Source organism: Equus asinus, chromosome 20 (genome assembly GCF_041296235.1).
Source record: "Equus asinus isolate D_3611 breed Donkey chromosome 20, EquAss-T2T_v2, whole genome shotgun sequence".
Taxonomy (NCBI): Eukaryota; Metazoa; Chordata; class Mammalia; order Perissodactyla; family Equidae; genus Equus; species Equus asinus.
The window spans coordinates 22,606,034-22,629,199 of record NC_091809.1 but is presented as its reverse complement, the minus strand read 5'-3'; the positions used below and the strand labels follow the sequence as shown (position 1 = coordinate 22,629,199).

General features: G+C 61.5%; 2 protein-coding genes across 11 annotated transcripts in view; one reads left to right on the top strand and one right to left on the bottom strand.

Annotated features, from left to right (window-relative positions):
- Window positions 1-23,166, top strand: part of DOCK6 (dedicator of cytokinesis 6) — a 39,249-nt gene that overhangs the window by 1,861 nt on the left and 14,222 nt on the right. For 5 of the 9 annotated variants that reach the window (XR_006516242.2, XR_011496157.1, XM_044752300.2 and 2 more), the window contains exons 2-26: window positions 3,137-3,224; window positions 3,759-3,934; window positions 4,175-4,243; window positions 4,522-4,651; window positions 5,425-5,637; window positions 6,974-7,059; window positions 8,560-8,626; window positions 8,758-8,907; window positions 9,744-9,824; window positions 9,906-10,059; window positions 10,420-10,547; window positions 10,667-10,760; window positions 11,153-11,315; window positions 14,252-14,369; window positions 14,447-14,517; window positions 14,734-14,872; window positions 14,959-15,060; window positions 15,759-15,845; window positions 16,126-16,357; window positions 16,616-16,777; window positions 17,725-17,888; window positions 18,587-18,691; window positions 20,578-20,670; window positions 20,934-21,029; window positions 21,694-21,834. Coding sequence is in view for 7 of the 9 variants with exons in the window: in XM_044752300.2 (XP_044608235.2) it covers window positions 3,137-3,224; window positions 3,759-3,934; window positions 4,175-4,243; window positions 4,522-4,651; window positions 5,425-5,637; window positions 6,974-7,059; window positions 8,560-8,626; window positions 8,758-8,907; window positions 9,744-9,824; window positions 9,906-10,059; window positions 10,420-10,547; window positions 10,667-10,760; window positions 11,153-11,315; window positions 14,252-14,369; window positions 14,447-14,517; window positions 14,734-14,872; window positions 14,959-15,060; window positions 15,759-15,845; window positions 16,126-16,357; window positions 16,616-16,777; window positions 17,725-17,888; window positions 18,587-18,691; window positions 20,578-20,670; window positions 20,934-21,029; window positions 21,694-21,834 (3,109 nt within the window). In the remaining 2 variants the exon portion in view is untranslated. The other 4 variants (XM_044752302.2, XM_044752301.2, XM_044752303.2 and 1 more) reach the window with 4 other exon arrangements.
- On the bottom strand, window positions 11,345-14,224 carry ANGPTL8 (angiopoietin like 8). 2 transcript variants are annotated; one of them, XM_070492052.1, is made up of 4 exons: window positions 12,770-14,224; window positions 12,411-12,572; window positions 11,777-11,886; window positions 11,345-11,676 (listed from the first exon to the last, which is right to left on the bottom strand). In XM_070492052.1, exons 1-4 carry the CDS (start codon window positions 13,064-13,066, stop codon window positions 11,640-11,642), a joined length of 606 nt encoding a protein of 201 aa, XP_070348153.1. In that variant the 5' UTR covers window positions 13,067-14,224; the 3' UTR covers window positions 11,345-11,639. The 2 variants fall into 2 exon arrangements, with proteins under 2 accessions (XP_070348153.1, XP_070348154.1); XM_070492053.1 differs by having other exon boundaries at window positions 11,348-11,687; window positions 12,770-14,221.

The following is a 23,166-nucleotide window of genomic DNA, read 5'->3' as shown; positions in this document are numbered from 1 at the left end:
TGTCGGGAGAGGGCTCCTCTGTGGTCAGCTCGTCCTTTTTCGTTGCTGTATAATATTCCACCAGCTGTGTGTGTTTCCCCATCTTTTGTCAAGGAACATTTGAGTCCCTTCACTTGGGGGCTGTCGCAATCGGGGCTGCAAGAGACGTTCTGGGCCACGTGTTGCCTCTTGAGCATCTATGCCTCAGAGTGGAATTGCTGGATTGGCATAGCTTCAACTTTTTTGGGGTTTTTTTTTTTGGTGAGGAAGATTGGCCCTGAGCTAACATCTGTTGCCAAGCTTCCTTTTTTTGTTTTCTCCCCAAAGCCCCAGTGCATAGCTGTATATCCTAGTTGTAGATCCTTCTAGATCTTCTATGTGGGATGCCACCACAGCATGGCTTGATGAGCAGTATGTAGATCCGCGGCCAGGATCCAAACCAGGAACCCTGGGCCGCCAAAGTGGAGCGCGTGAACTTAACCACGGCACCACCAGCCGGCCCCCGTATCTCTTCAGCTTTGCTTGGTAACTACACAGTTTTCCCAAGGACGAGGGTTCCCGTGGCTCCGTGTCCTCGCCGGCGCTCGTGTTATCTGTCTTTCAAATTTTCTGCCTGTCCCGGAGCAGGAGGCTGGGGGATGAAGAGGAATCTCTTTGGGGTTTTATAGGGATTCATATTCTTCCCTCACTTTTTGCACGAGTGGGAACACACGGCATCTGAGGCTTCTGTCGTTCTTGTTTCTGGCTCTCTCGTCCTCCTCCCCTGCGAGGATAGACCTCTGTTAATCTGGCCAGCCTTGGAGTGAGGGCCGCCGTGTCACATGAATTCCCAGTGATGCCACAGCTTCGTCTTTTCCGTCTAAATTGTCACATGGTGGGGTCGATTTTTCATCTCCGGAGGGTTTGTCTCCTCAGGAGCTGAAACCCACCACGTCATGGTAATCCTAAGGTCGCCTCCTAGGAAAACCCACTCGAATCAGCTCAACGTTTTGCCTCTGTGTGGACGCGGATGCGCACTGCGGCGGGGCGTCTGAGAAAGACAGGGGCCTGGGGGATGCCCCCGGGGTGGGTCCCGAGCTTCCGAGAGGGTGGGGCTACCCTCAGTGACAGGGAAGCCGGTGGGAGGGCAGGTGTCCCCTGGGACGGACCCCCTGAGTTGTCAGTACCGAGATGCTCTTGAAGCCCCAAGACCCCTGGACCCGCTGTGGGGGTGAGTGTGGGGCGGGGAAGGTTCTGGAACCCCTGGTCCTGGCCCTGCTCCCCGTCATGGGCGCTGTGACGTGCCCAACGCCGAAGGGCACCGACTTCGACCACCAGCCGCCCAGGGTTCGGTTCTGGGCCCCACTGCGTTCGCTGTGTGACCCTGGGTGCCCCCAGGCCCTCTCTGAGCCTCACTCATCTCTGGTAGAAAAAGCAAGGCCAGAAACCCCAGCTTCCCAGGATCCTCTTGGGGGCAGCGTGGTGACAGCGAGCCTTAATTGAGCACCGACTGTGTGCCGGGTCCTCCCCTCAGAGCAGCCAATGAGGCGGGGGTGCTGCTACCTGCCGGGAAGTCCAGAGAAGGGGTGTCACCCAGCCACACCGTCCTTGTCCCACCCTCTCCAAGGCCAGAGGCCCCGCCCCTCCCCCTGCTCTGACCCCAGCAGCTGCAGAACAGCTGGCCCCAGGGCACAGCTGGGTCCCCTGTACCGGCATCTCAGGAGTCACCCCCTTAGCCCCCCTGCTTCCCGGCTCCCAGAGGAGGCAGCCCCCGCTTTGGGAGCTTGAGGACAAATCTCTAATTTTGAACACCCTTGGAATTTTCTAGAAGCTCCTCCCTCCCCCATCCTCCCCGCAGCCTAGAGAAGCGACACTCGGGGGACAGTTGACGAGCAAATAAGTGGAATACAGGGCGAGAGGAGAAGTGAGGCCGGGGTCTCAAACTGGGGGTCCCCGCGTCGCAGGGGCCAGGGGCCCGGTCAAATCCCATGTGTTCCACGTGGCTGTGACCTCGGAGGCTGCCCGGTGTCCCCAGTCCTCCGCCTCCATCTGGTCTCCCCAGACACACTGCACACGCCCATCCCGTGGGTGACCCGGCGGCCCGTGGGCCACCGGGTTTGCGGGTTTGCGATCCTCAGCATAGCAGGAAAGTGGGGAGGGGGAGGGAGGGAGGCCCAGAAAGGTGTGCCACCTGCCCAGAGCCACACAGCTCAGAGGTCAGGGGCCTCCCACAGCTCACAGTGCATTCAAGTAAGTGGGACCAGATTCACTCATTCCATCAGAAAAATGTTTATCGAGCTCCTGCTGTGTACGGGGGCTGGTGCTGGGGCCTCTGTGGGGACCACATGGTCCTCGCTCCTGCCATCCCGGAGGCCACCAGGAGCAGGGGTCCACGCTCCCAGCACAGGGGCTTTGCGCTTGCTGTTCCCTCTGTTGGGCACACTGTTCCCGCAGATTACAGCATGGCTGTCCCTCCTTCCCAGCTCAATAGAGGGTCCGAGGGGTCCCTGTCCCCCTGGACCTGCCCCCCGTTCCTGTGCTGGCCCGCCCCCTGCAGATCTTGCCCCCTCACCCTCCTCCTCACTGCCTTCGAAGGCCAGCGAAGATACGGGCGGCCCGGGAAGGCCACAGCCTGACCTTGGTGACCGGGCGTGCTGGCCTTAGACACGGGCAGCCTCTGACTCCCTGAGAACGCGCACGTGTGGAGCGCCCACTGAATGCCAGGCCGCTGCTCAGCTCCACACAGCAGCCCGGGGTGGGGGTGGGGGTGGGGTCAGGGCAGCTCCGGGTGGGTAAACTGAGGTTCAGAAGCAGGAGGCACTTGTCCAGGGCTGGCACAGGGACACTTTCCGAATGGGGTGCAGGGAGCAGGGCCCGTGTGTGGGGGACCCCAGGGTGGGCCGAGGTCCCCGAGATGAGGAAGGGAGAGCCGGGCGTGGCCGGGCAGGACTCAGACCCCTGGCGGGGACCAGGGGGGATGAAAACAGGGCGCTCTGTTCCCCCATCGGCGCTTAGAGGGGGTGTCGGGAGGTCCCCAGCTTGGAGGCGCTGGGGGCCTGTGTCTGTCGCAGCCTGAGGTCTGCGGATCCCGAAGCCCCTGTTCCCCTGGCCCGCCGCCCGCGTTTTCCTCCCGCCGCCCGCGTTTTCCTGCCCCGACGCTCCCTTCCTGTCCCCGCAGGACGGTGGCCGCCGAGGTGCGGAAGCAGGTGTCCCGGGAGCGCAGTGGCTCCCCGCACTCCAGCCGGCGCAGCAGCAGCTCCCTGGGAGTAGGTGTTTCGGGGGCGCCCCCCCCTACCCCGTCCTGTGGGGAGCGTCCCCACTCCTGTCTCCCTGTGCCCTCCTCTCGGCAGCTGCTTCCTGGGGGGAGGCGGCAGCCCTGTGGGTGGTCTGGGGGGGAGGGGTCCCAGCCCGATGTGGCCACGCCCCCTGCTGCCTGGACCACCCGGCGGGGGTGCGGGGAGGGGAGGCTGGGGGATGGGAGGACTTCCGGCCGGGGGGAGGGGCCGCTGGACACAGGGCCTTCGGGATTGTCGCTGTCAACAGGCCTTTCCTTCCACCCTCAGTCCAGGCCTCTCCCGGCACAGGGTGTGACTTCCTGCCTGGAAAGAGGGGCGGGGACAAGCCGAGGAGGGGGCGGGGCGGCGGCTGTCACCGGCATCCAGGGCCCCTCCGCAGCTCCAGCATCCTCCATGGCTCCCACTGCTCCGGAGGCTGGGACAGCACAGGCCCGCGCGCCCCCCTGCCGCCCCTCCAGGTCCCCAGCCCCCGGGCAGGGGTCACAGCCGCTTTGCCCCGCCCAGGTCCCCCTGACTGAAGTCGTGGAGCCCCTGGACTTCGAGGACGTGCTCCTGAGCCGGCCGCCCGATGCCGAGCCCGGGCCCCTCCGCGAGCTGGTGGAGTTTCCAGCCGATGACCTGGAGCTGCTGCTGCGGCCCCGCGAGTGCCGGACCACCGAGCCCGGGATCCCTGAGGAGGGGTGCGTCCGGGCCCCGCCCCGCCCTCCGCTCTGTCCCCGAGCCCCCGGCGACACCCCCCTCCCCATCACGCTCCCAGCAGTCCCCACATTCAGCGCCTCGCTCGGCTGTGTGACCTCGGACAAGGCGCCCTCCCTCTCTGAGGCTCCATCTCTGCATCTCTGAATGAGACAGAAGGGCGGGCCCCTGGAAAGGTTAACACGGGGCCCTGCCTTAGTTTACCCCGATTTCATTTGGCGCAGGAAGCTGGATGCCCAGGTGAGGGCGGCGGTGGAGATGTACACGGAAGACTGGATTATTGCCCATAGGAGGTGGGTCTGGCTCGGAACGGTGTGGGGGACAGGGGACAGGACAGGGGACAGGAGGTGGCCTCTGAACCCAGGAGAGCCAAGTGGGGGGGGGGGTCGGCGTCCGGTCCTTCTGCTTATCTGCCCACCGGCCCTGCACGGGCAGGCGGAGTTCTGCCGTGACGCGCAGGCAGGAAGGATGGGCTGTCAGGCACCCCGCGGGGCTTGTGGGGTGTCAGGCCACCTCGGGGGTCCCCGGGGAGCCCTCGTCCCCGCTCCCATCCCGCCCCGCCGCCTCCTAGGTACCAGCACCTGAGCGCGGCCTACAGCCCCATCACCACCGAGACACAGCGAGAGCGGCAGAGAGGCCTCAGCCGCCAGGTCTTTGAGCAGGACGCCTCCGGGGACGAGAAGGCCAGCCCGGAGGACGCGGTGAGGGACCCGGGCGGGGTCCCCCAGCCCCAGGGTCGCAGGGGTCGCAGGTGTCGCGGCTCCACGTCTCAGTCTCAGGTGGCGAGGAAGGACCCAAACAGCCTTGAACCGAAAAGGCAGTGAAAAGTTAAGGGCCTTCGCTGGCCTGCTGGGTCTGGAGCCTGTATTTTGTCAGCTGACACTTATTGAGCGCCTACTATATACCAAAAATAATCATCCGCAGAATTATTGTTTCCACTGTGACTATTTTGAGATGTAGGGGGGGAAACTGAGGCCCTTCGAGTGGGGCTCTGAGACCCAAGGCCACAGGGCTGAGCCGGGATTTGAACCACAGCCGGCCAGCTCTGACCCTAGCCCAGTCTCGGAGGTCAGAGAGGGCCCCGGGCCAGCTACAGCGCGGAGGGAAGAACTCTCCCGCCCCTAGCAACAGTGAGCAAAGCCACAAGGAAGGCTCTCATTGGCTCAGCCCAGGCGAGTCCTGATTTAGAGCCAATCCCTGGGGCCGCGGATGCTGTGTTCTGATTGGCCAGATGAGGGTCACGTGAAAACCAGAACTGGAGGCTGACCTCCCCCAACGATGATGGAGGGGGGCTCCCCAGACAGAAGTTTCTAGAAAGAGGGCCAGCAAAGCCCCCCAGGTGACCCTTGTCGTGGTGACCCCAGACCCCGACCCTCAGATTCCCATCTGTAGAATGGGCCTGAGCACAGTCTCCCCCAAGGGGGATGAAGATGCATCCAGCCGGCACTCAGTACTTGCGCATCCTCGCTGGCAGGATGACCCCCGGCACTGCTCGGGGTCCCCGGATGACACCCCGCGGAGCAGCGGCGCCTCTGGCATCTTCGACCTGAGGAACCTGGCGGCCGACTCTCTGCTGCCCTCGCTGCTGGAGCGCGCGGCCCCGGAGGACGTGGACCGGCGCAACGAGGCCCTGCGGAGGCAGAACCGCCCGCGCGCCCTGCTCGCCCTCTACCCGGCACCTGATGAGGTGGGTGCCCCCCGCGCAGGCTGGGAGGCCAGCACCCATTCAGCTGCCTCCTATCCCTGTATGTTATCCCACCAGCACTTATTGGGCGCCTACTGTATACTCTGCATTTTTATTCCCTGGCTTTTTATTGGATGCCTACTATAGACTCTTCTATTTATCCAACCAGCATTCCTTGGGCACTTACTGTCTATTTTTATATTTCTTCAACCAATACTTTTTGCACACCTACTGTATAGACATCTCTTTAATCAAATAGAGTTTAATCAACCAATATTGACTAAGCAGCTACTACATATGCGTGTATTTATCCATCAACATGTATTGGGCACTTAGCGTATACCCTGTATTTTTATTCAATGGCTTTTATTGGATACCTATTATATACTCCTATATTTATGTAAGCAGCGTTTATTAGGCACCTACTGTATACCCTGTATTTTTATCCAATGGCTTTTATTTATTTTATACATACCCCTATATTTATCCACCCAGCATTTTTTTGGTACCTACTATATGCTCCTATATTTATTTAATTAATATTAATTGTGTGCCTAGTGTATAGTCCTCTGTTCAAACAGCGTTTCAGCAACTGGTATTTATTCAGCACCTACCATAGTGCCTATATTTATGCAGGCAACTTTTCTTGGGGGGCGCCTAATGTATTCACCTATGTTTTCATTCAGCCATTTATTGAGTGCTGACTGTGTACTCCTATTTTTATTTAATCAGTACTCGTTGGGTGCCTCATATATATGCCTACATATGTCCAATCAGCATTAACTGAATGCTTTCTGTATACATCTATGTTGGTCCAACCAACTTTTAGTAGGTACCTACTGTGTACCTCTCTATTCAGCTGATGTGTTTGGGTGCCTGCCGCATGGCAGGCTCCAGGGACACAGCTGTGAACAAGACAGAGCCAGTCCCTGCCTTCTGAGGTCATAGTCTGGTGGGGCAGAGACCCTCTACTGGGGAATGACAACCCGGACAGAGCAGTGCAGAGGTTGTCCCTCCCACGGCCCTCCGTGTCCAGCCGCAGGGCCCATTGCGACAGGGCATTGTGAGCACCCAGGCGAGGTGCTGCCCAGGCCTTGGGGGTCGGGGAGGGCTGCCTGGAGGAAGTGCCAGCTAAGCCGCCACCTGAATGCGAGCAGCCATCAGCCAGAAAAGGCGGAGGGGCGAAGGGCGTTCCCGGCAGGGGGAACAGCATGTGCAAAGGCTCAGAGGCAAGGGGCTGCAAGCAGTTTAGTCAGGCCAGGGGAGAGCAGGTCTCAGGCCGCGCCTCCCAAGCCCTTCTTGGAGGACGTGTCCCAGCCGTCCCCTTGGCTCTTGGCAGGACGAGGCCGTGGAACGCTGCAGCCACCCGGAGCCGCCCCAAGAGCACTTCGGACAGAGGATCCTGGTCAAGTGTCTGTCGCTTAAGTGAGTGTCTGACCCGCCATCCCTCAGACGTGCGAGGGGCCACGTGGGGTACGGTGTGGCGCACACTTGGCGTTCACGCAAACCATGCAGTCACTGTGTGCGGCCAAGACCCACGAGGCCACCTGCAGGCTCTTAGGCCTGAAAATAAGACTCCCTTTTCATTATTCAAAGCCACCAATCCTTAAGTGCCAGCTGTGTACCAGCTCTGCTCTCAGCCCCGCGTGAACATTACTGCTCTGCTTCACCACAACCTTGTGAAGTGGGCGCAGCTGGGGAAACTGAGGCACAGAGCAGCGACGTCACAGTTCCCGAGATCACACGACTTGTGAGCCCAGAGTCTGGTACTCGCTCTGACGTGTGGACCCGGGCTGGAGGGGGCGCTGGGACCCTGGGCCTGGCTTCCAGCCGCCTAAGGCCCCTCCACACGGGCCTCCGGGGAGCAGCCCACAGTGCGTGGGAATGGAGCCGACAGGATGTGGCCTTGGCCCCCAGCCCGGCCTGCCCCTCCCCACCCTGGTTCCTGCCTGGACTGGGCTGGGAAAGGGAGGCCCCAGTCTGGCTCAAGCACACGGGTTGGGAACCAGCTCATCCAGTCACTCAACAAACACTCATTGAGCGCCTGCTGTGTACAGGACATAGAACCGTGGGATGACCACCCAGGGCCCTCTAGGTGGACAACACAACACACACAAAGGCCGGGAGACATGTGGAGAGGGGAAAATGAGGCCAAGAGGTGGGTGGGGCAGGCCACGCAGGATTTTGTTCTCAGGGCAATGGTGAGCCTTAAATTTTATGTTTTAAGATGCTTCCTTAAAAGGTACACGATGGGGCTGGCCCGGTGGTGTAGTGGTTAAGTTCCCGTGCTCTGCATATGCAGCCTGGGGTTTGTGGGTTCAGATGTCAGGTGTGGACCTACACACCGCTCATCAGCCACACTGTGGTGTCGTCCCACATACAAAACAGAGGAAGCTGGGCACAGAGGTTAGCTCAGGGCCACTCTTCCTCAGCAAAAAAAAAAAAAAAAAAACAAAAAACATGTGATGGGTGGGGGCTGGTAAGGCCAAGTAAGACAGGGAGGCGACTGCAGAGGCTGTTCAGGTGAGCAAAGACGGGCCTCAGCCCAGGATGGCAGGGGTGGCGGAGACACCCCAGAGAGGGGAGACAGTGAGGCCCCGGAGTCGAGAATTTCAAGATGGGGGTAATTCTTGTGCCAAAAGCTGCCTCCATGCCACCTGAACAAGGGCCACGGTTGCAGGGGGAGCAGCTCTGCGTGAGTTATTTACTGAGAGAAGAAGGGGGAAAGAAAAAAAACCTCGGTGCCTCAGTTTCCCCTTTTGCAAAATGGGACAAGCCTTTACTGCAAGGCTTAAGTGGCAGTTCCATATGGCCCCATGGGAATCAGGTGACCCTCCACGAGGCACCAAGGCTGGGCTGGGCCTCACCCGGGAGTGGGGTGTGTGGCCAGCACGGCCTCTGCCAGAAAGCCCCTTTCCCCTACAGGTTCGAGATCGAAATTGAGCCCATCTTTGGCATCTTGGCCCTGTATGATGTGCGGGAGAAGAAGAAGGTGGGAGCCCCTCCTTTTCCCTTCCCCCACCCTGCCCCCTCCTTGTCGCAGAGCAGCGGGCTTCCTGGAGGTGGTGTCCCAGGGCGGCGGGCTTCCTGGAGGTGGTGACCAGCTGCCTCTCGTGCCCCCAGATCTCGGAGAACTTCTACTTCGACCTGAATTCGGACTCCATGAAGGGGCTGCTGCGGGCCCACGGCACCCACCCCGCCATCTCCACCCTGGCCCGCTCCGCCATCTTCTCTGTGACCTACCCCTCGCCAGACATCTTCCTGGTCATCAAGGTGCCCGCTGGGGCTGGGCGGGGGGGTGATCATGGCAGACACCACAGGTGTGGTCCCTGCTCTCCTAGCGTGTCACCAAGGGGGGCAGATCAGGGCTGTCGTGGGGGAAGCACAGGCAGCTCTGGGCCCAGAGGAGGCCCCTGGCCCAACCCAGGTCGGGAGAAATCACCAAGGGCTTCCGTGGAGAGGTGGCCGCTGAGCCAAGACACATGTGTAGGGAGCCCGAGGAGAAATGGCGCCCTGGCACTTGCGGACCGCCGTCTAAAATGGCTTTTTAAGTTGAGAGTGTTCCAGTTTATCAGGAGAGGAAAGATCTCGTTGGCACATTTGTGTGGGATTTCTGTTTCCAGGAGTGAGCTCAAATTTCCTTTCCCAAAACATTCAGTCAGGTGACACCAGTGACACTAATGGAGCACATCCCGGCAGGCTTCACGGGGGTGTCTGCCTTTAGTCCTCACAGCAGCCCCGGGAGGTGGGGCTTGCCCTGGCCCCCATCTTACAGATGGGGAAACTGAAGCACAGGAAGGGTAAGAGACCTGTTCAGGATCCTACAGCCCCAGAGTGGTCAGGGTTGGGGTCCAGGCCTAGTGGCCTCTGTGCTAACAAAGGAAAAAGTAACTGTAGGGAAAATATATGGAGGCGTGGGTTTGGGGTGGGTTTCAAGGGTGGGTGGGGGCAGCCAGCTGGGCAAGTGGCTGGCAGTGTTCAATCCCAAGGACCGTGGGAGCCATGGGAGGCGCTGGAGCGGGAGCCCCAGCTGGACGGAGTGTCGGGGGTCCGGGGGCTTGGGGGGAGGGTGGGGTTCGCGGCATCTCACGGGCCTGCGTGCCCCGCAGCTGGAGAAGGTGCTGCAGCAGGGGGACATCAGCGAGTGCTGCGAGCCCTACATGGTGATGAAGGAGGTGGACACGGCCAAGGTACCGCAGGGAGGCTGGAGCGGGCCCCCGGCAGGGCGGGGCCTGGGGCGCTGAGCTGGGCGGTCGGGGGTCTCCCCTCAGAACAAAGAGAAGCTGGAGAAGCTGCGCCTGGCGGCCGAGCAGTTCTGCACGCGCCTGGGCCGCTACCGCATGCCCTTCGCCTGGACTGCAGTGCACCTGGCCAACATCGTGAGCAGCGCGGGGCCGCCCGACCGCGACCCCGACTCGGACGGCGGTGAGGGGGCGGGGCCGCCTGGGGGCGGGGACGCAGGGAGGGGAGGGGCCACCTGGGGGCGGGGCCTCGGGGAGGGTTGGGACCACCCGGGGCGGGCCGGGGGGCACTGGGAGGGGAGGGGCCACCTGGAGGGCGGGGCTGGGACTGGGCCGCCGGGAGGAGAGGGGCCGACAGGTCGGGGGAGGGGCTACGGGGAGGGGAGCGACGCCCTCTGCTGGCTGGACTCGGTACAGGCTGAGTCCCCGCCTCTCATCTCTGTCTCCTCCATCACTGACCCCGCCTCCCCTGGAGCACCGCCCCTCCCTCCCCACTTCTGTCTCTCATCTCTGTGCCCTCCATCACTGACCCCGCCTCCCCTAGAGCGTCGCTCCACCTGGACTGACCGCCGCCGTCGGGGGCCCCAGGACCGCACGAGTAGCGGGGACGACGCCTGCAGCTTCTCCGGCTTCCGCCCAGCCACGCTGACTGTCACCAATTTCTTTAAGCAGGTGTCGTGGCCAGGGGGAAGGGCAGCCAGGGACACCCCCCCATGACTCCTCTGTGGCCACAATAGGCCCCGGGGACCCCCAGCCCCTCAGCCCCGGCTGACGGGGCGGGTCTGGTGCAGGAAGCTGAGCGGCTCAGTGACGAGGACCTCTTCAAGTTTCTGGCTGACATGCGACGCCCGTCGTCTCTCCTGCGGCGCCTACGGCCCGTGACCGGTGCGTGGTGCACCAATAAATAAGAGGTGTCACTCATGCAGTCACTCAACAAACCCATTCTGATCACCTGCTGTGCAAGGCTTTGGGGATCCAATGGTGACCGTGAGAGACAAATTCCTGACTTTAGGGGCTGGATCGCTAATGGGGCCCACAGAGGACAAACAATAGATAAGATGGATCGGTGGTAAAATGGGGGATGGTGGCCACTGGGACATGGGTCCTAGGGCAGAGTTGATCCAATATGGGGGCAAGAGACACGAGTTGAGGGCATCTTCTGGCCTTAGCACCTAAAGGACAGAGCCACCAGAGGGCGTCTGACCCTGAAGCCCAGAGAGGGTGGGGCCTGGCCGAGGGGCTCCCAGGCAGGTGCTAACCAGCTGCCCCCTCCTCAGCCCAGCTCAAGATCGACATCTCCCCGGCCCCCGAGAACCCCCACTTCTGCCTCTCCCCGGAGCTGCTTCATGTGAAGCCCTACCCAGACCCCAGGGGCCGGCCCACCAAGGAGATCCTGGAGTTCCCGGCCCACGAGGTCTACGCCCCCCACACCAGCTACAGGTATGGCCTCGGCGGCCTAGCTGGGCGCTGGCATGGGGGGGTGTTCGGGTCTCATGCAGAGGGAGGTTCCCTTTGACACACACAGACACCCAGGGGTGCTGCCACTGCTCTGCTTTAATGGGTGTGTGGGCACAAAGGGGCACATGGCCTTCCTGTTCCCCTCCTCGATGGGGCATGTCCTCTGCCTGCGTCCCCATCTGCTCCCGTCTCTGCTCCGTAGCTGGAAGCGGGGCCGAGTGCCCTGGCCGACCCGCGGGCCCAGGCGGCTCCTCCCGTGTGGGGCCGCGTGAGACCTGGAAGCATCTCTTGGTGCATGACTAGTCCTCAGTTCCGCCTGGGCAGGCTCAGGCGGGGAGCGCCGCTGTGTGGAGCCTGAGGGGGAGATGAGGCTCAGCCGAGGCGAGGGGGCCCCCGTGCTCTTGCCCTGTGCACCCCACGCCCCCAGTCCCCGCCAGGCTCACCTCTCCTGGATCTGTCGCAGCCGGTGCTCCTGGGCCGCCATCTCCTGCCTCTGCCGCTGCACATGGCCCGTGAGGACCCACACGATGTGGCTCTGCTTATCGGCGCGGGCCTGTAGGGTCAGCACAGAAACCTCAGCTGGGGGCGTCTCACCTCCCATCCATCCCCCGACCCTGCCCAGCCCCCCCCCATTGTGTCTGCGTGACCCTGCAAGTCGCTGCCACTCTCCGGCCTCAACTTTTCTGTCTGTAAAATGGGGATGAAATAGGACTGGCTTCATGGGGTTCTCAGGAGCATGATAGAGATTCTCGAGGAGTACCCAGTGCTGGGGACTTATCGGTACTCAAGAAACGCTGCCAGTTACTCTAATCGTGCGCGTTTATTGAGTAACTAAGCGCATGCACCCTGCCCCAGGCTGACTGTTTTGTCTGCACTGAGTCCTTGGCTCTGCTCTGATGTCACGTCAGTTGTTGTCCTTATTTGCAAATGGGGAAACTGAGGCATGCAAAGGGGTGTGGGTTTTGCGATGGCGCTGGAAGGCTGACCTGGGGGAGAGGTCTGTGGGCCTCAAGGTTCAGAAGCAAGTTTTGGCTGGGAACCGGGGTCTCGACTCCCCCAGGGCTGGGAGCCCCTTACCTTTAAGGCCTCCAATTCTTGGCGGGCATGTCCCAGCTGGGCGCCCCTCAGCCGGGCATCTAGCCCCTGCATGCTCTCCCGCAGCTCCTGCTGTCCCTGGGCTGCCTCCCCCAGCGCCTGGGCTGCAGCCTCTGCTTGCAGCTGTAGAGCATTCTCTTCCGTCTGGTCGATAGTGGTGGGCGTTAGTAGATTGACCTACTTGTCTTTATTTGCCTGGGACTTGCCTGATTCTAACACTGAAAGCCCTCAATTCCAGGAATCCCCTCAGGCCTGGGCAAATTCAGACAGTGGGTCATCCTAGACATAACTCCACTGCAAGACTCCTACCCACCCCGCAACGCCCCAACTGCAATGCCCACCTGCAACTCTGACAGGCTTGCTCGTAGCTCCCGGGCTGCATCCCGGCCCTGGCTGACTTCCTGCCCCAGGAGCCCTAGTGCACGGCCATAGAGGCCCAGGCTGTGCCCGGCCTCCATCAGCTGTGCCTCCGTGGTCTTGAACACGCCGTTGAGGGCCTGGCCCAGCTGCAGGGCCCCGTGGAAGAGGAGGGTCAACTCCTCCTGTTGTGCTGGCTCCTGGCCGCCCCTGGGAGCCGCAGAGACAGGCCGAGCCACTGTTGCCAGGGCGCACAGCAGGCAGAGCATGAGCATGGGCATGGCTGAGGCTCCGGGGGCGCGGCCACAGTGCCACTGCCGCCACCTTTTATGTCCCCACAGCCCCCCCAATTCCTGGTCAATTGTTAACTGGACAACCAGGTGTCCGGTGTTGTGCAAGGGCCTGGTGGTGGCGCGACAGTTGCGTTAGGTGAATGTCCACTTGGGCCACGCTGGGATCACGCCGGCTGGGGCTCGGCCAGCTGTGGGCTGAGGGCACTGGGACAGCATAGCCCAGGCCCCTGGGACCCTGAGGCTCTGAGCCTCGGTTTCCCCCTGGTTTCCCCTGAGCTGTTCCAGCTGCCCGAATGGAACAGTTCCCTCCTACAAGCCTGTGACACTGGGGTCTTTGTTGGCCTGCTCGCGAGCTGGGGGAGCAGGTGCGGGTGGCAGACACTCCCCCAAGGCCACACGGCCTGACTCCAGGACCCACACATGCCCCAGGTCAGCGCTAACTACTCGTTTGCTTCCTGGATGACTGTGGGCTGGTGCCTCAGCTTCCCTGCCTGTCAAAGGAGGTGACATTAGTCCTGCCTCCCAGGCTGCTTGGGAGAAGTCACTGAGCTGTTTCACGTCGAGTGCTTAGAACAGAGCCTGGCACACAGTTGGTGCCACATTTGTGTTTGGTGCAACTATTGTGGTCATTTACCATCGCTGGTGTTATGAAGGCTCGGTACAGAGGCTCGATGTCCTCATTGTACAGATAAACTGAGGCCCAGAGGGAGGGTGGGGCTGGCACAGAGTTGCCCCTGGGAGAGGGAGGCAGAACTCTGGCTGCAGCCCGGCCCCTACCGCCGACTCTGGCCTCAGTTTCCCCACCTGAGAGACAGGCCACATCACTCTAGTGGCCTCTCCTGGGGGAAGAACGATCCGGCCCCTGAACCAGGTGAGGGTGCTCGGGCCTGACCGCTGGCCGCCTGGGTCACCTTCTTGGAGCCATGGCCCTGAGCACCCATCTCTCCCCTGCCCTCCACCTCGTCGTGCCCCTTCGTGCCCCCAGAGCCCCCCTCTGTGCTCTGAGGGTGCCCGTCTGTCCGCCACTCTCTGCCACTCCCGTCTCCCGCCCGGTGCCCATCCTCGCCCCTCACCCAGCCTCAGTGTCCCAGCCGCGTGGCCGCTGGCCCTCCCGCGTCCCAGGCGGGGCTGGTTCCAGGGACCTGCCGCTCTGATGCGCCCCCGTCCCCGCAGGAACCTGCTGTTCGTGTACCCGCACAGCCTCAACTTCAGCAGCCGCCAGGGCTCCGTGCGCAACCTGGCCGTGCGAGTCCAGTACATGGCGGGCGAGGACCCCAGCCAGGCCCTGCCGGTCAGTGGTGTGCCGGCCAAGGGGAGGCGGGCGGTGGGGGCGTCCCCGGCGGGCCCCTCATGCCACCACCCCCTCAGGTCATCTTTGGCAAGTCCAGCTGCAGCGAGTTCACCCGCGAGGCCTTCACACCGGTGGTCTACCACAACAAGTATGCGCGATGGGGGGACACGGGGACACGGTAGGGACGCAGGGATGCGGTGGGGATGCGAGGGGCAGGGAAGAGGGGAGGGAGGGGCAGGTTCCGGAGCACTAATGGGGGATCCCAGGCAGGGGGCAGAGACAGCACTGGGGGAGCACGTGGCAGAGGGGCTGGGGCACCCAGGAGGAGCCCAGCCCCCACAGAAGCCCTGGCCCGGCTCCCCAGGTCCCCCGAGTTCTACGAGGAGTTCAAGCTGCGGCTTCCGGCTTGCGTGACCGACAACCACCACCTGCTGTTCACTTTCTACCACATCAGCTGCCAGCCGCGGCCGGGCACGGCCCTGGAGACGCCCGTGGGCTTCACGGTAAGCCCACCCCCTGCCAGCCTGCACCCCCCAACCCAGCGCTCCGGGCCCTGCCCGGCGCCCCCTGACCCCCAGCCTGTCCCCAGTGGATCCCGCTGCTGCAGCACGGCCGCCTGAGGACCGGCCCCTTCTGCCTCCCTGTGTCCGTGGACCAGCCCCCGCCCAGCTACTCCGTGCTCACACCGGACGTAAGTACCCTGGACCCCTGCCTCCCATTGCCGTGGCCCCCCAGGAGCACTCCTGCCGCATGGTCCCCCATTCACGGCCCCGCCTTGCTCCCATCAATGCCCCTGGGAGCCGTGCTGGCCTCCATTAGGGCCTCCAGGGCCCTGGCTGCCTCATCACCCCATTATTGCCTCTGCGTGTCCCACTGCCCCCCGTGTGTCCCTCCCTGTCCTCACCGTCCCAGCCTTGTTAACACCCCAGCTACTGCGCTCCCCTCCCCCCACTAGGATTCCCACGGCCTCTGGCTCCAGGCCTCCGCAGCAGAATGGCCTTGCCTGCCCCCCAGTCACTGCCCCCCAGGAGTACTTCTGGGCTGATTGCCCCCATTCATGCCCTGTCACCCTCCCACTCGCCCTCGAGCTGTTCATTAATGCCCCTGGGACCTTGGGGCCTCCTGCAATGCTGTTCCCTCCAGGAATGTTTACACCGGGTCTCTGGTCTCCATTCCCTGTTAGCGTCCTGGGCGTCCAGCCTGCCCAGTGCACCCCCGGAGTGCTCTGTCCCATGTGCCCCCCCACCCTGGGCTGGGCCGGGGCCAGGGTGCCCGGCTGCTCCCCTAACGAGGCCGTGAGTAGCCCACAGTGTCGCAATGGCCAGCTGATCGGTCACCCCATCGGTGGGGGAGGACTGGCCAGCGCCCACCGGTGCGTCCCGCCCACAGGTGGCGCTGCCGGGCATGCGCTGGGTGGATGGCCACAAGGGCGTGTTCAGCGTGGAGCTCACGGCGGTGTCGTCCGTGCACCCCCAGGTAGTGGGGGAGGGGGTGGGAACCCCGGAGTCCGGCCCCGGGGTTGGGCAGCCATTCCCGCTCCCCAGGGAGGGCTGGCCTTCGGCCGCGGACATGACTTCGGTCAGCTGCTGGGCTCCCAGGGAAGCTGCTGACTCAGGCGGGGTCGGCCGTGTCCATGGCCATCCTGGCTGGGGCTTTGGCCCTCTGTGGCCCTCGTTCGTCCCTTGCCCCCTGTGCAATCCCCGAGGCCTTCCTGGACCCGAGGCTGGCACGGCCGCTCACCCCTGGTCCCCTCCAGGACCCCCACCTGGACAAGTTCTTCACTCTGGTGCACGTCCTGGAGGAGGGGGCCTTCCCCTTCCGGCTCAAGGACGCCGTGCTCAGCGAGGGCACCGTGGAGCAGGAGCTGCGGGCCAGCCTGGCGGCTCTGCGCCTTGCCAGCCCCGAGCCCCTGGTCGCCTTCTCCCACCACGTGTTGGACAAGCTCGTGCGGCTCGTCGTGCGACCCCCGATCATCGGTGGCCAGATCGGTGAGCCCACATGGCTTCAGCCCTCAGTTTCCCCATCTGGAAAATGGCCCCTCAGTCTGTTCCTGGGTGACCACCTGTAGCCCATTTATCTCTCTGGCCTCAGTTTCCCCATCTGGAAAATGGCCCCCAGCAGCCGGGGTCCAGAGCAAGTCCCCTGGGACTCTTTAATGGCCATATGACCCCTTGAACCCTAAAGTCTCTTCCTTGGGAAGGTAGGAGGCCCCGGACCTTGACCTTGACCCCTGCTCTGCCCGGCAGTAAACCTAGGTCGTGGGGCTTTTGAAGCAATGGCCCATGTAGTCAGCCTTGTCCACCGGAGCCTGGAAGCTGCCCAGGATGCCCGTGGTCATTGCCCGCTGCTGGCTGCTTATGTCCACTATGCCTTCCGATTGCCTGGCACCGAGCCCAGCCTCCCGGGCGGTGAGTATTGGTGGGAGACCCTGGCGGACAGGAAGTATCTCGGAGGAGATATCTTAGTCAAAAGGAATAGCATGTGCCAAGGCCCTGAGGCCTCACAGGCCTTGATCGGTTTGGACAACTTGTAAGAGACACGGTCTTGCTCACTTTTGCCCTACCCTAGGGGTCTGGTCTTTGTATGCTTGACTGACAGCTGATTCAGCCAGTCAACAAGTGTCTTAGGTAGCTTGAAGCAGGGACTCAAGCTGGGCTGCCTGAGTTTGAATCCCAGCTCTGCCTCCTACAAGCGCTGTGACCCCGGGCAAGTGACTTTACCTCTCTGGGCCTGTTTTCCAGTTGTAAAAATGAGGATAATAATGGTACCCCCCCCCCCCACCGAGGGTACTGGTGATAGTAAATGACATAGTAATCTGTGTGATATGCTTCGTACAGCAAGCATGCAATAAAGTTGGATTTTTGTTTCATGTGCTACATAATTAATAATAACCCCTGGGGCCAGCCCGGTGGTGCAGCAGTTGAGTTCGCACATTCTTCTTCTCGGCGGCCCAGGGTTCCCTGGTTCGGATCCCAGGTGCAGACGTGGCACCGCTTGGCATGCCATGCTGTGGTAGGCGTCCCACATATAAAGTAGAGGAAGATGGGCACGGATGTTAGCTCAGGGCCAGTCTTCCTCAGCAAAAAGAGGAGGATTGGCAGCAGTTAGCTCAGGGCTGATCTTCCTCAAAAAAATAAATAAATAACCCCTGATCCCTGTGGGTCCTTACTATGTGCCTGGCACTGTTCTCAGTGTCTTTCCATCTCCCCAAAATCTCTGGGAGGCCACAGCCGTTGTCATACACATACAGATGAGGAACCTGGAGGCTCGGAAAAGAAGCATGACTCACCAGGAAGGGGCAGGGGGTCATCAGGACAGGTGGGCAGGTGACTGACCTTATTCCCTCCATCCTAAGGGGCCCCTCCGGTGACAGTGCAGTCCACCACGCTGGCCCGGGGGCCTGGCCGCCCCGCCAGCCTCTACCTGGCCCGCTCTAAGAGCATCAGCAGCAGCAATCCTGACCTGGCCGTGGCCCCTGGCTCCGTGGACGACGAGGTCTCCCGCATCCTGGCCAGCAAGGTAGGGCAGGGGGGCCCTGGGATCTCCAGCCTCAGTGGCTGTGGCTGCCAGGCGGGTGGGTGAAGGATCTCAGTGTTGACGGCGGACAGGACACAACACAAGCGACAGCACGGACGACAGCTTGACTCTGCAGCAGGGCTGTCACAGGCTGGGGGCTGCGACTCAGGCTCTGCGCGGGGCTTCACACTCCGAGGCTGACCCAAGGCTGGGTGGCCGGAGCGTGGCCTGATTGAAAAAGAGCCGGGTATACGTAGTGCAGCAGGTGCATGTATGTGTGTACCCCATGCACGTGTGCATGGCGCATTTACACGTGCACTCCGCATACACACGCACTCCATGCACACGTGTACACAGGCACATATACACCTGCACTCCACGAGCATACGGACATGGGCGCATATCCATATACTTGTGTACACGGGCGCCTGTACATGTGCACTCCGTGCACCTATGGGTGTGTATACACGTGCTCTCTGTGCACATCTGGAGGCGGTGCGTATACATGTGCGCTCCATGGGCGTACATACACGAATGCATATACACATGCGTCTGTGCATGTGTTTGCACACACATTTCCCAGGTTGTGTGTAGGTGCCCGTGCGGCACATGTATGGTCCAGGGCAGTGACCAGGCTTGGTGTTTCAGCTGGTTTCCCGCCCTCTGCCCATGGCTCCTGCCTCTTACCCGTGTATCTCCAGGGCATCGACCGCTCACACTCCTGGGTGAATTCTGCTTATGCTCCAGGAGGCAGCAGGGCTGTGCTGCGCCGAGCACCCCCTTACTGTGGGGCCGACCCCAGACAGGTGCCCACCCCCCTTGCCCCTGCACGCCTGTGACCGCACCTTGGCATGAGCTCTCCCACCTTCCTGTCTGTGGCCAACTAACCTAGGGGGGCTGCCTGAAGGAAGCAGCAGACCCCTCCTGCCTTTGTTTGGGGCTGTGGAGTCGGTATTATAGGCATCTCAGGGTCATCTTAATCACCTTTGGCTGCCACACAGACCACAGCCTCAGGCAGAGACAGAAGAGACAGGGTGGTATGCAAATAGCATGCAAATGATACTCAAATCCAGCCACTATAACCTCACTGCCCGCATGCCCTAATCTCTTTCTTTAATCCACTCTCAACTGTCCCCTTGACATAGCAAGGTGCCAAGGGGGCGGAACTGAGCCTCTGGGCTCCCCGACCCTGTTCCAGGCAGAGAGGGACCCCTCTGGGCAGCCCCCTTTCCTCTGCCCCTTCCCAGGCACCTGGCTTGGGGAGGAGCTTTGCCGACAGACCTGGGTCTGAGTCCTGGCTCTGCCCTGCGCCCCCAGCTCTGAATTTTCAGATGCGGGGAAGACTCAAAGTCAAGTGCTCAGTGCAGCGGTCCCGAGCCTGGGAGGGGTTGGGGCAATGAGGGCGGGATCTGCTGGAGGGGGATGGATCCTCGGCCCAGCCTCGCCCCTGAGCGGCCGGCTAGTCAGGGAGATGGACGCAGGTCCAACACTCACGGGTGTGTAAGTGCATGAGTGAAAATGCTTCAAAGGAACAAGCACAGGACCACCAGCCTCCCTCCGGGGGGTCTGGGGGGGCCCCTCTAGGGAGGTGACATTTTTGCTGGAACCTGGAGGGTGAGACAGAGCCTGCAAGAGAAGAGTGGGTGTTTCAGGGAACAGCACGTGCAAAAGGTGGGAACAAACTTGGAGGCCCCTAGGCAGCAAGAGGGGCCGCAGGGGTGGCTTTGCTGCACACTTGGCACCCGGCCGTGTCCCAGCTCTGCACCCATCACCCGGACAACCTGCGCCACATGGTGGCTGTGAGCAGTGTGCGCAAGGGGACCGTGGGACAGCCTTCTGGGATTGCTGGGCATCCAGGCTCACAGGCCCTGCCGTGCCCCCAGCAGTTTTAACAGGACTTGGCCTTGAAGAACAGATAAGGGGTGACAAGGTGGTAGGAGGGTGGGCGTTCTGGGCAGGAGGTGGCACTGATGCTGGCCTTTGCAGCTGATGGGCCATCTGGTGTGTGCCGAGGAGCCAGGGCGTGTGGCTGGGACCATGGGAGCTGGGGGGCCTCCGGGGTCGAGGCAGGGGCCTGGGCGGGTCTCAGGGCCGCTCCGTCACTGGACTCCGCTCCCTGTTGGCGGCCTCACCTCCGGCCCACCAAAGGAGGAGAGGAGAGTGGAGCTTGAGCCCCTACCCATTGCACAGATGGGGACAGTGAGGCCCAGCGAGGCCCCACGCAAGGCTGGAGGGGGCCAGGCCTGGAACCCGGGGCCCGCTCAACTGTCTCACTGCCTCTCATCCCCGTTTCACCTCTGCTGTCCTTATCTTTCTTCCTCTTCTTTCTCCTCTTGCACCTTCGTGCCCTCCGCCTCCTCCGTCCACCCCTGAACTCGCTCACTTGCTCACACTCCCCGCCCTCACCCACACTCGTGCTCACCTCGTCTGACCACTCTCTCTCTGCGCCGTCTCCTGTCCACATCCTCTTCATTGTGACTCTCATCTCATACAGCATATTCTGCCCTCCATCCACACCCACTCACCTCTGTCTTTATTAACACGGCTCCCTCTGTCTGTGCCCCTCCTGCCCGTCCACATGGACACGTCTTTCATCTGTCTCCTTCCAATCGTCTCTCTTCCTTGTCCTCACCACCTGCGCCCACGCTAACGTCCCTCGCCATCCCATCCTCTCCATCCCATCCCATCATAGGCCATCGACCACTGTTCTAGCCGACCCTCCTCCTACTTCGAGGGCTCCTCCTTGGCCCCACCAGCCACCCAGCCGAGACCCACTGTGCAGAAGGTAGTGGGAGGCAGGGGGTGGGTGGCACAATTTTGGCCTGGCCCCCAGCAGAGGGGTCCAGAGCTCCGGTTCCCCCTGAGCCCAGCAGGGTCTGGAGAGCTGGGGAAAAGGCACGTCGACCCTTTCTGCCCACCCTCTCCTCCTGCATGGCCTCCCACCGCTCTAACCCCAAGCCCTCTGGCTGCATCCTCCGCTGTCATGGCTCCAGAGGGGGGTTCGGGGCAGGCTCCTCTGCTCTCTGTGACCCCTGCCCCTGCCCCCAGCTGCTTCACGAGGAGCTGGCTCTTCAGTGGGTGGTCAGTGGCAGCACCGTGCGCGAGGCCATCCTTCAACACGCCTGGTTCTTCTTCCAGCTCATGGTGAGACGCCCTCCTCCCTGCTGGGAAGCATGAAGCCCCCAGGGAGACCCTGTTCTTGGGGAGAGAAGCCTCCTGAAATAGCCCCAAGACCCCAGAGAAATAGCCCCAAGAGGCGCCCCCCAAGAGAGAGAGATGAGGGCTACCTAAAGGGATCTCTCCCTGGAGAGACCCCCTCTACCAAGAGAAGACCCCCCCCTTCCCTCTGAGGCTGTCTGGAGTGAAAGACCGCTAACCAGCGAGGAGACCCCTCCAAGAGATATCCCCAGAGAGAGGGGGAAACCCATGTGATCAGACTTGACACCCCACAAACTCTTCAAGAGGTACCTTGAATGACCCCTCCTGGCTACAACTCACCCTCCAGCCTGCCCACAGACATCGTCCCAGGAGGCCTGCTCTAGCCCCTCCCACACCCCCTCAGCCTTCCCACCGTCCACGCTGCCTGGGACCCACTCAGGCTCTGCCCATGGCCTGCAAGCCCCGCCCACAGCCGTCAGGCCCCACCCTCAGCCCTTAATTATGGGGCTTAAGCTCCACCCAGGGCTCCTGATGCCCGCCTCCCTTGCTGCTGAAGCACCAATCAGGACTCCTCAAGCCCTGCCTCCGTCTGGCAGGCCCCACCCACCCACACCCCTCAAGCTCCGCCCCTGCCTCGCCCTGCCCCCAGGTGAAGAGCATGACGCTGCATCTGCTTCTGGGCCAGCGGCTGGACACGCCCCGCAAGCTGCGCTTCCCTGGGCGCTTCCTGGATGACATCGCAGCCCTGGTGGGCTCTGTGGGCCTGGAGGTCATCACCCGAGTCCACAAGGTGAAGGGGCGGAGCCTCAGTGAGGGGCGGGGCTCGAGGGAGGATGTAGAGCCAGCCAGGCAGGGGCGGCAATTCTGCCCTGGGCCACCTGGCTGCGAGACCACAAAGCCCATTTGCAGGATCGGCCTGTTCCTTCAGCATCTATTTCTTGAGCACCTACTGTGTGCCCAGTCCTGTGTTTGGTGCTACAGACACAGGTGTGAATAAAAGAGACCAAAATCCTCATCCTCCTGGGGCTGACTTTTAGCGGGAGGCTTGAAGGAGGCGAAGGAGCAATCTAGGTGATGTCTGAGGGAAGAGCGGTCCAGACAGGGGGAACAGCAAGTGCAAAGGCCCTGAGGCAGGACCATCTTGGTCTGTTAGAGGGACAGTGAGGAGATGAGTATGGTTGGAATGGAGTGAGCATGGGGAGAGTGGGAGTTGGTGAAGGCAGGGGTGTGACAGGGCAGATCCATTAGCCCTTACCACAGTGCCAGTATATAGTAAGTGCTCAATAAATGGACATAGAAGTTCAGAGACCTTGACAATTGTCCAGGTTCTGGATCGCTAATTCCAATGGCCGTAGGAACTAAGCAGGCATTAATAATAATGATAAAAGTAATAATATGGAGCATTTATTGAGCACTTTCTGTGTATCTAAACACTTTAGAGGGATCACATCATTAAATTTTCCCAACAACCCTATGAAGTTAGTGTTATTGTTACTTCCATTTGATTGATGGAGAAACTGAGGCAAAGAATGACTGAGTAACAACTTGAGACTACACAGCTGGGACGGGGCAGAATGGGGTTTTGAACCCAAGCCACGAGCTCACACCCTCACCACCAGCTTCAGCTGGGAGAGTGGGGCTTATCGTGGCCCAGAGGGTGTGTGCCCATTAGCCGGGGTCAGAACGTCTGATTTTTAAAGAGAAATGGGACTTCTGGATTTGGTAGGAACTTTCTAGATCTTTGAAACACCGGTCCAGCCCCAGCTGGCCCTTGTGCAATCTCGCTCGACCTCTGGGCTGGTCTCTAAGGTCTCGACCTTGTTTCCCTGGAGCCTCCCCAAGGGCCGATATCCCCAGGGGCTGACCCAGATTGTGAGGAAACCCCCCGAGGAAGGGCTCTGGGAAGAACACACCCCCTGAGAAGCAGCATCGTGCAGCTGCTGGTGGGGCATCGGGGACGGGCCACGGCTGTTTCATTCCATCACTTGACAGTTATCCAGCACTGACTGTATCAGGCTCCATGCACAAGGCAGACCCATTCTCTGTCCCATGAGGACTCAGAGCTCTGGTGGATTTTGTATTTTCTTTCTTGGGTTATGGGGAACTGAGGGCCACTGAGGCT

What these genes read in the sequence shown, in the direction of transcription:
- ANGPTL8 (XM_070492052.1), bottom strand. Translation starts at nt 13,066, where the DNA reads ATGCCCATGCTCATGCTCTGCCTGCTGTGCGCCCTGGCAACAGTGGCT. An exon ending in CAAGCCTGTCAGAGTTGCAG is followed by an intron (nt 12,573 to 12,769) that starts GTGGGCATTGCA and finishes ACTATCGACCAG; the next exon opens with ACGGAAGAGAATGCTCTACA. An exon ending in CTGCGACAGATCCAGGAGAG is followed by an intron (nt 11,677 to 11,776) that starts GTGAGCCTGGCG and finishes GGCTCCACACAG; the next exon opens with CGGCGCTCCCCGCCTGAGCC.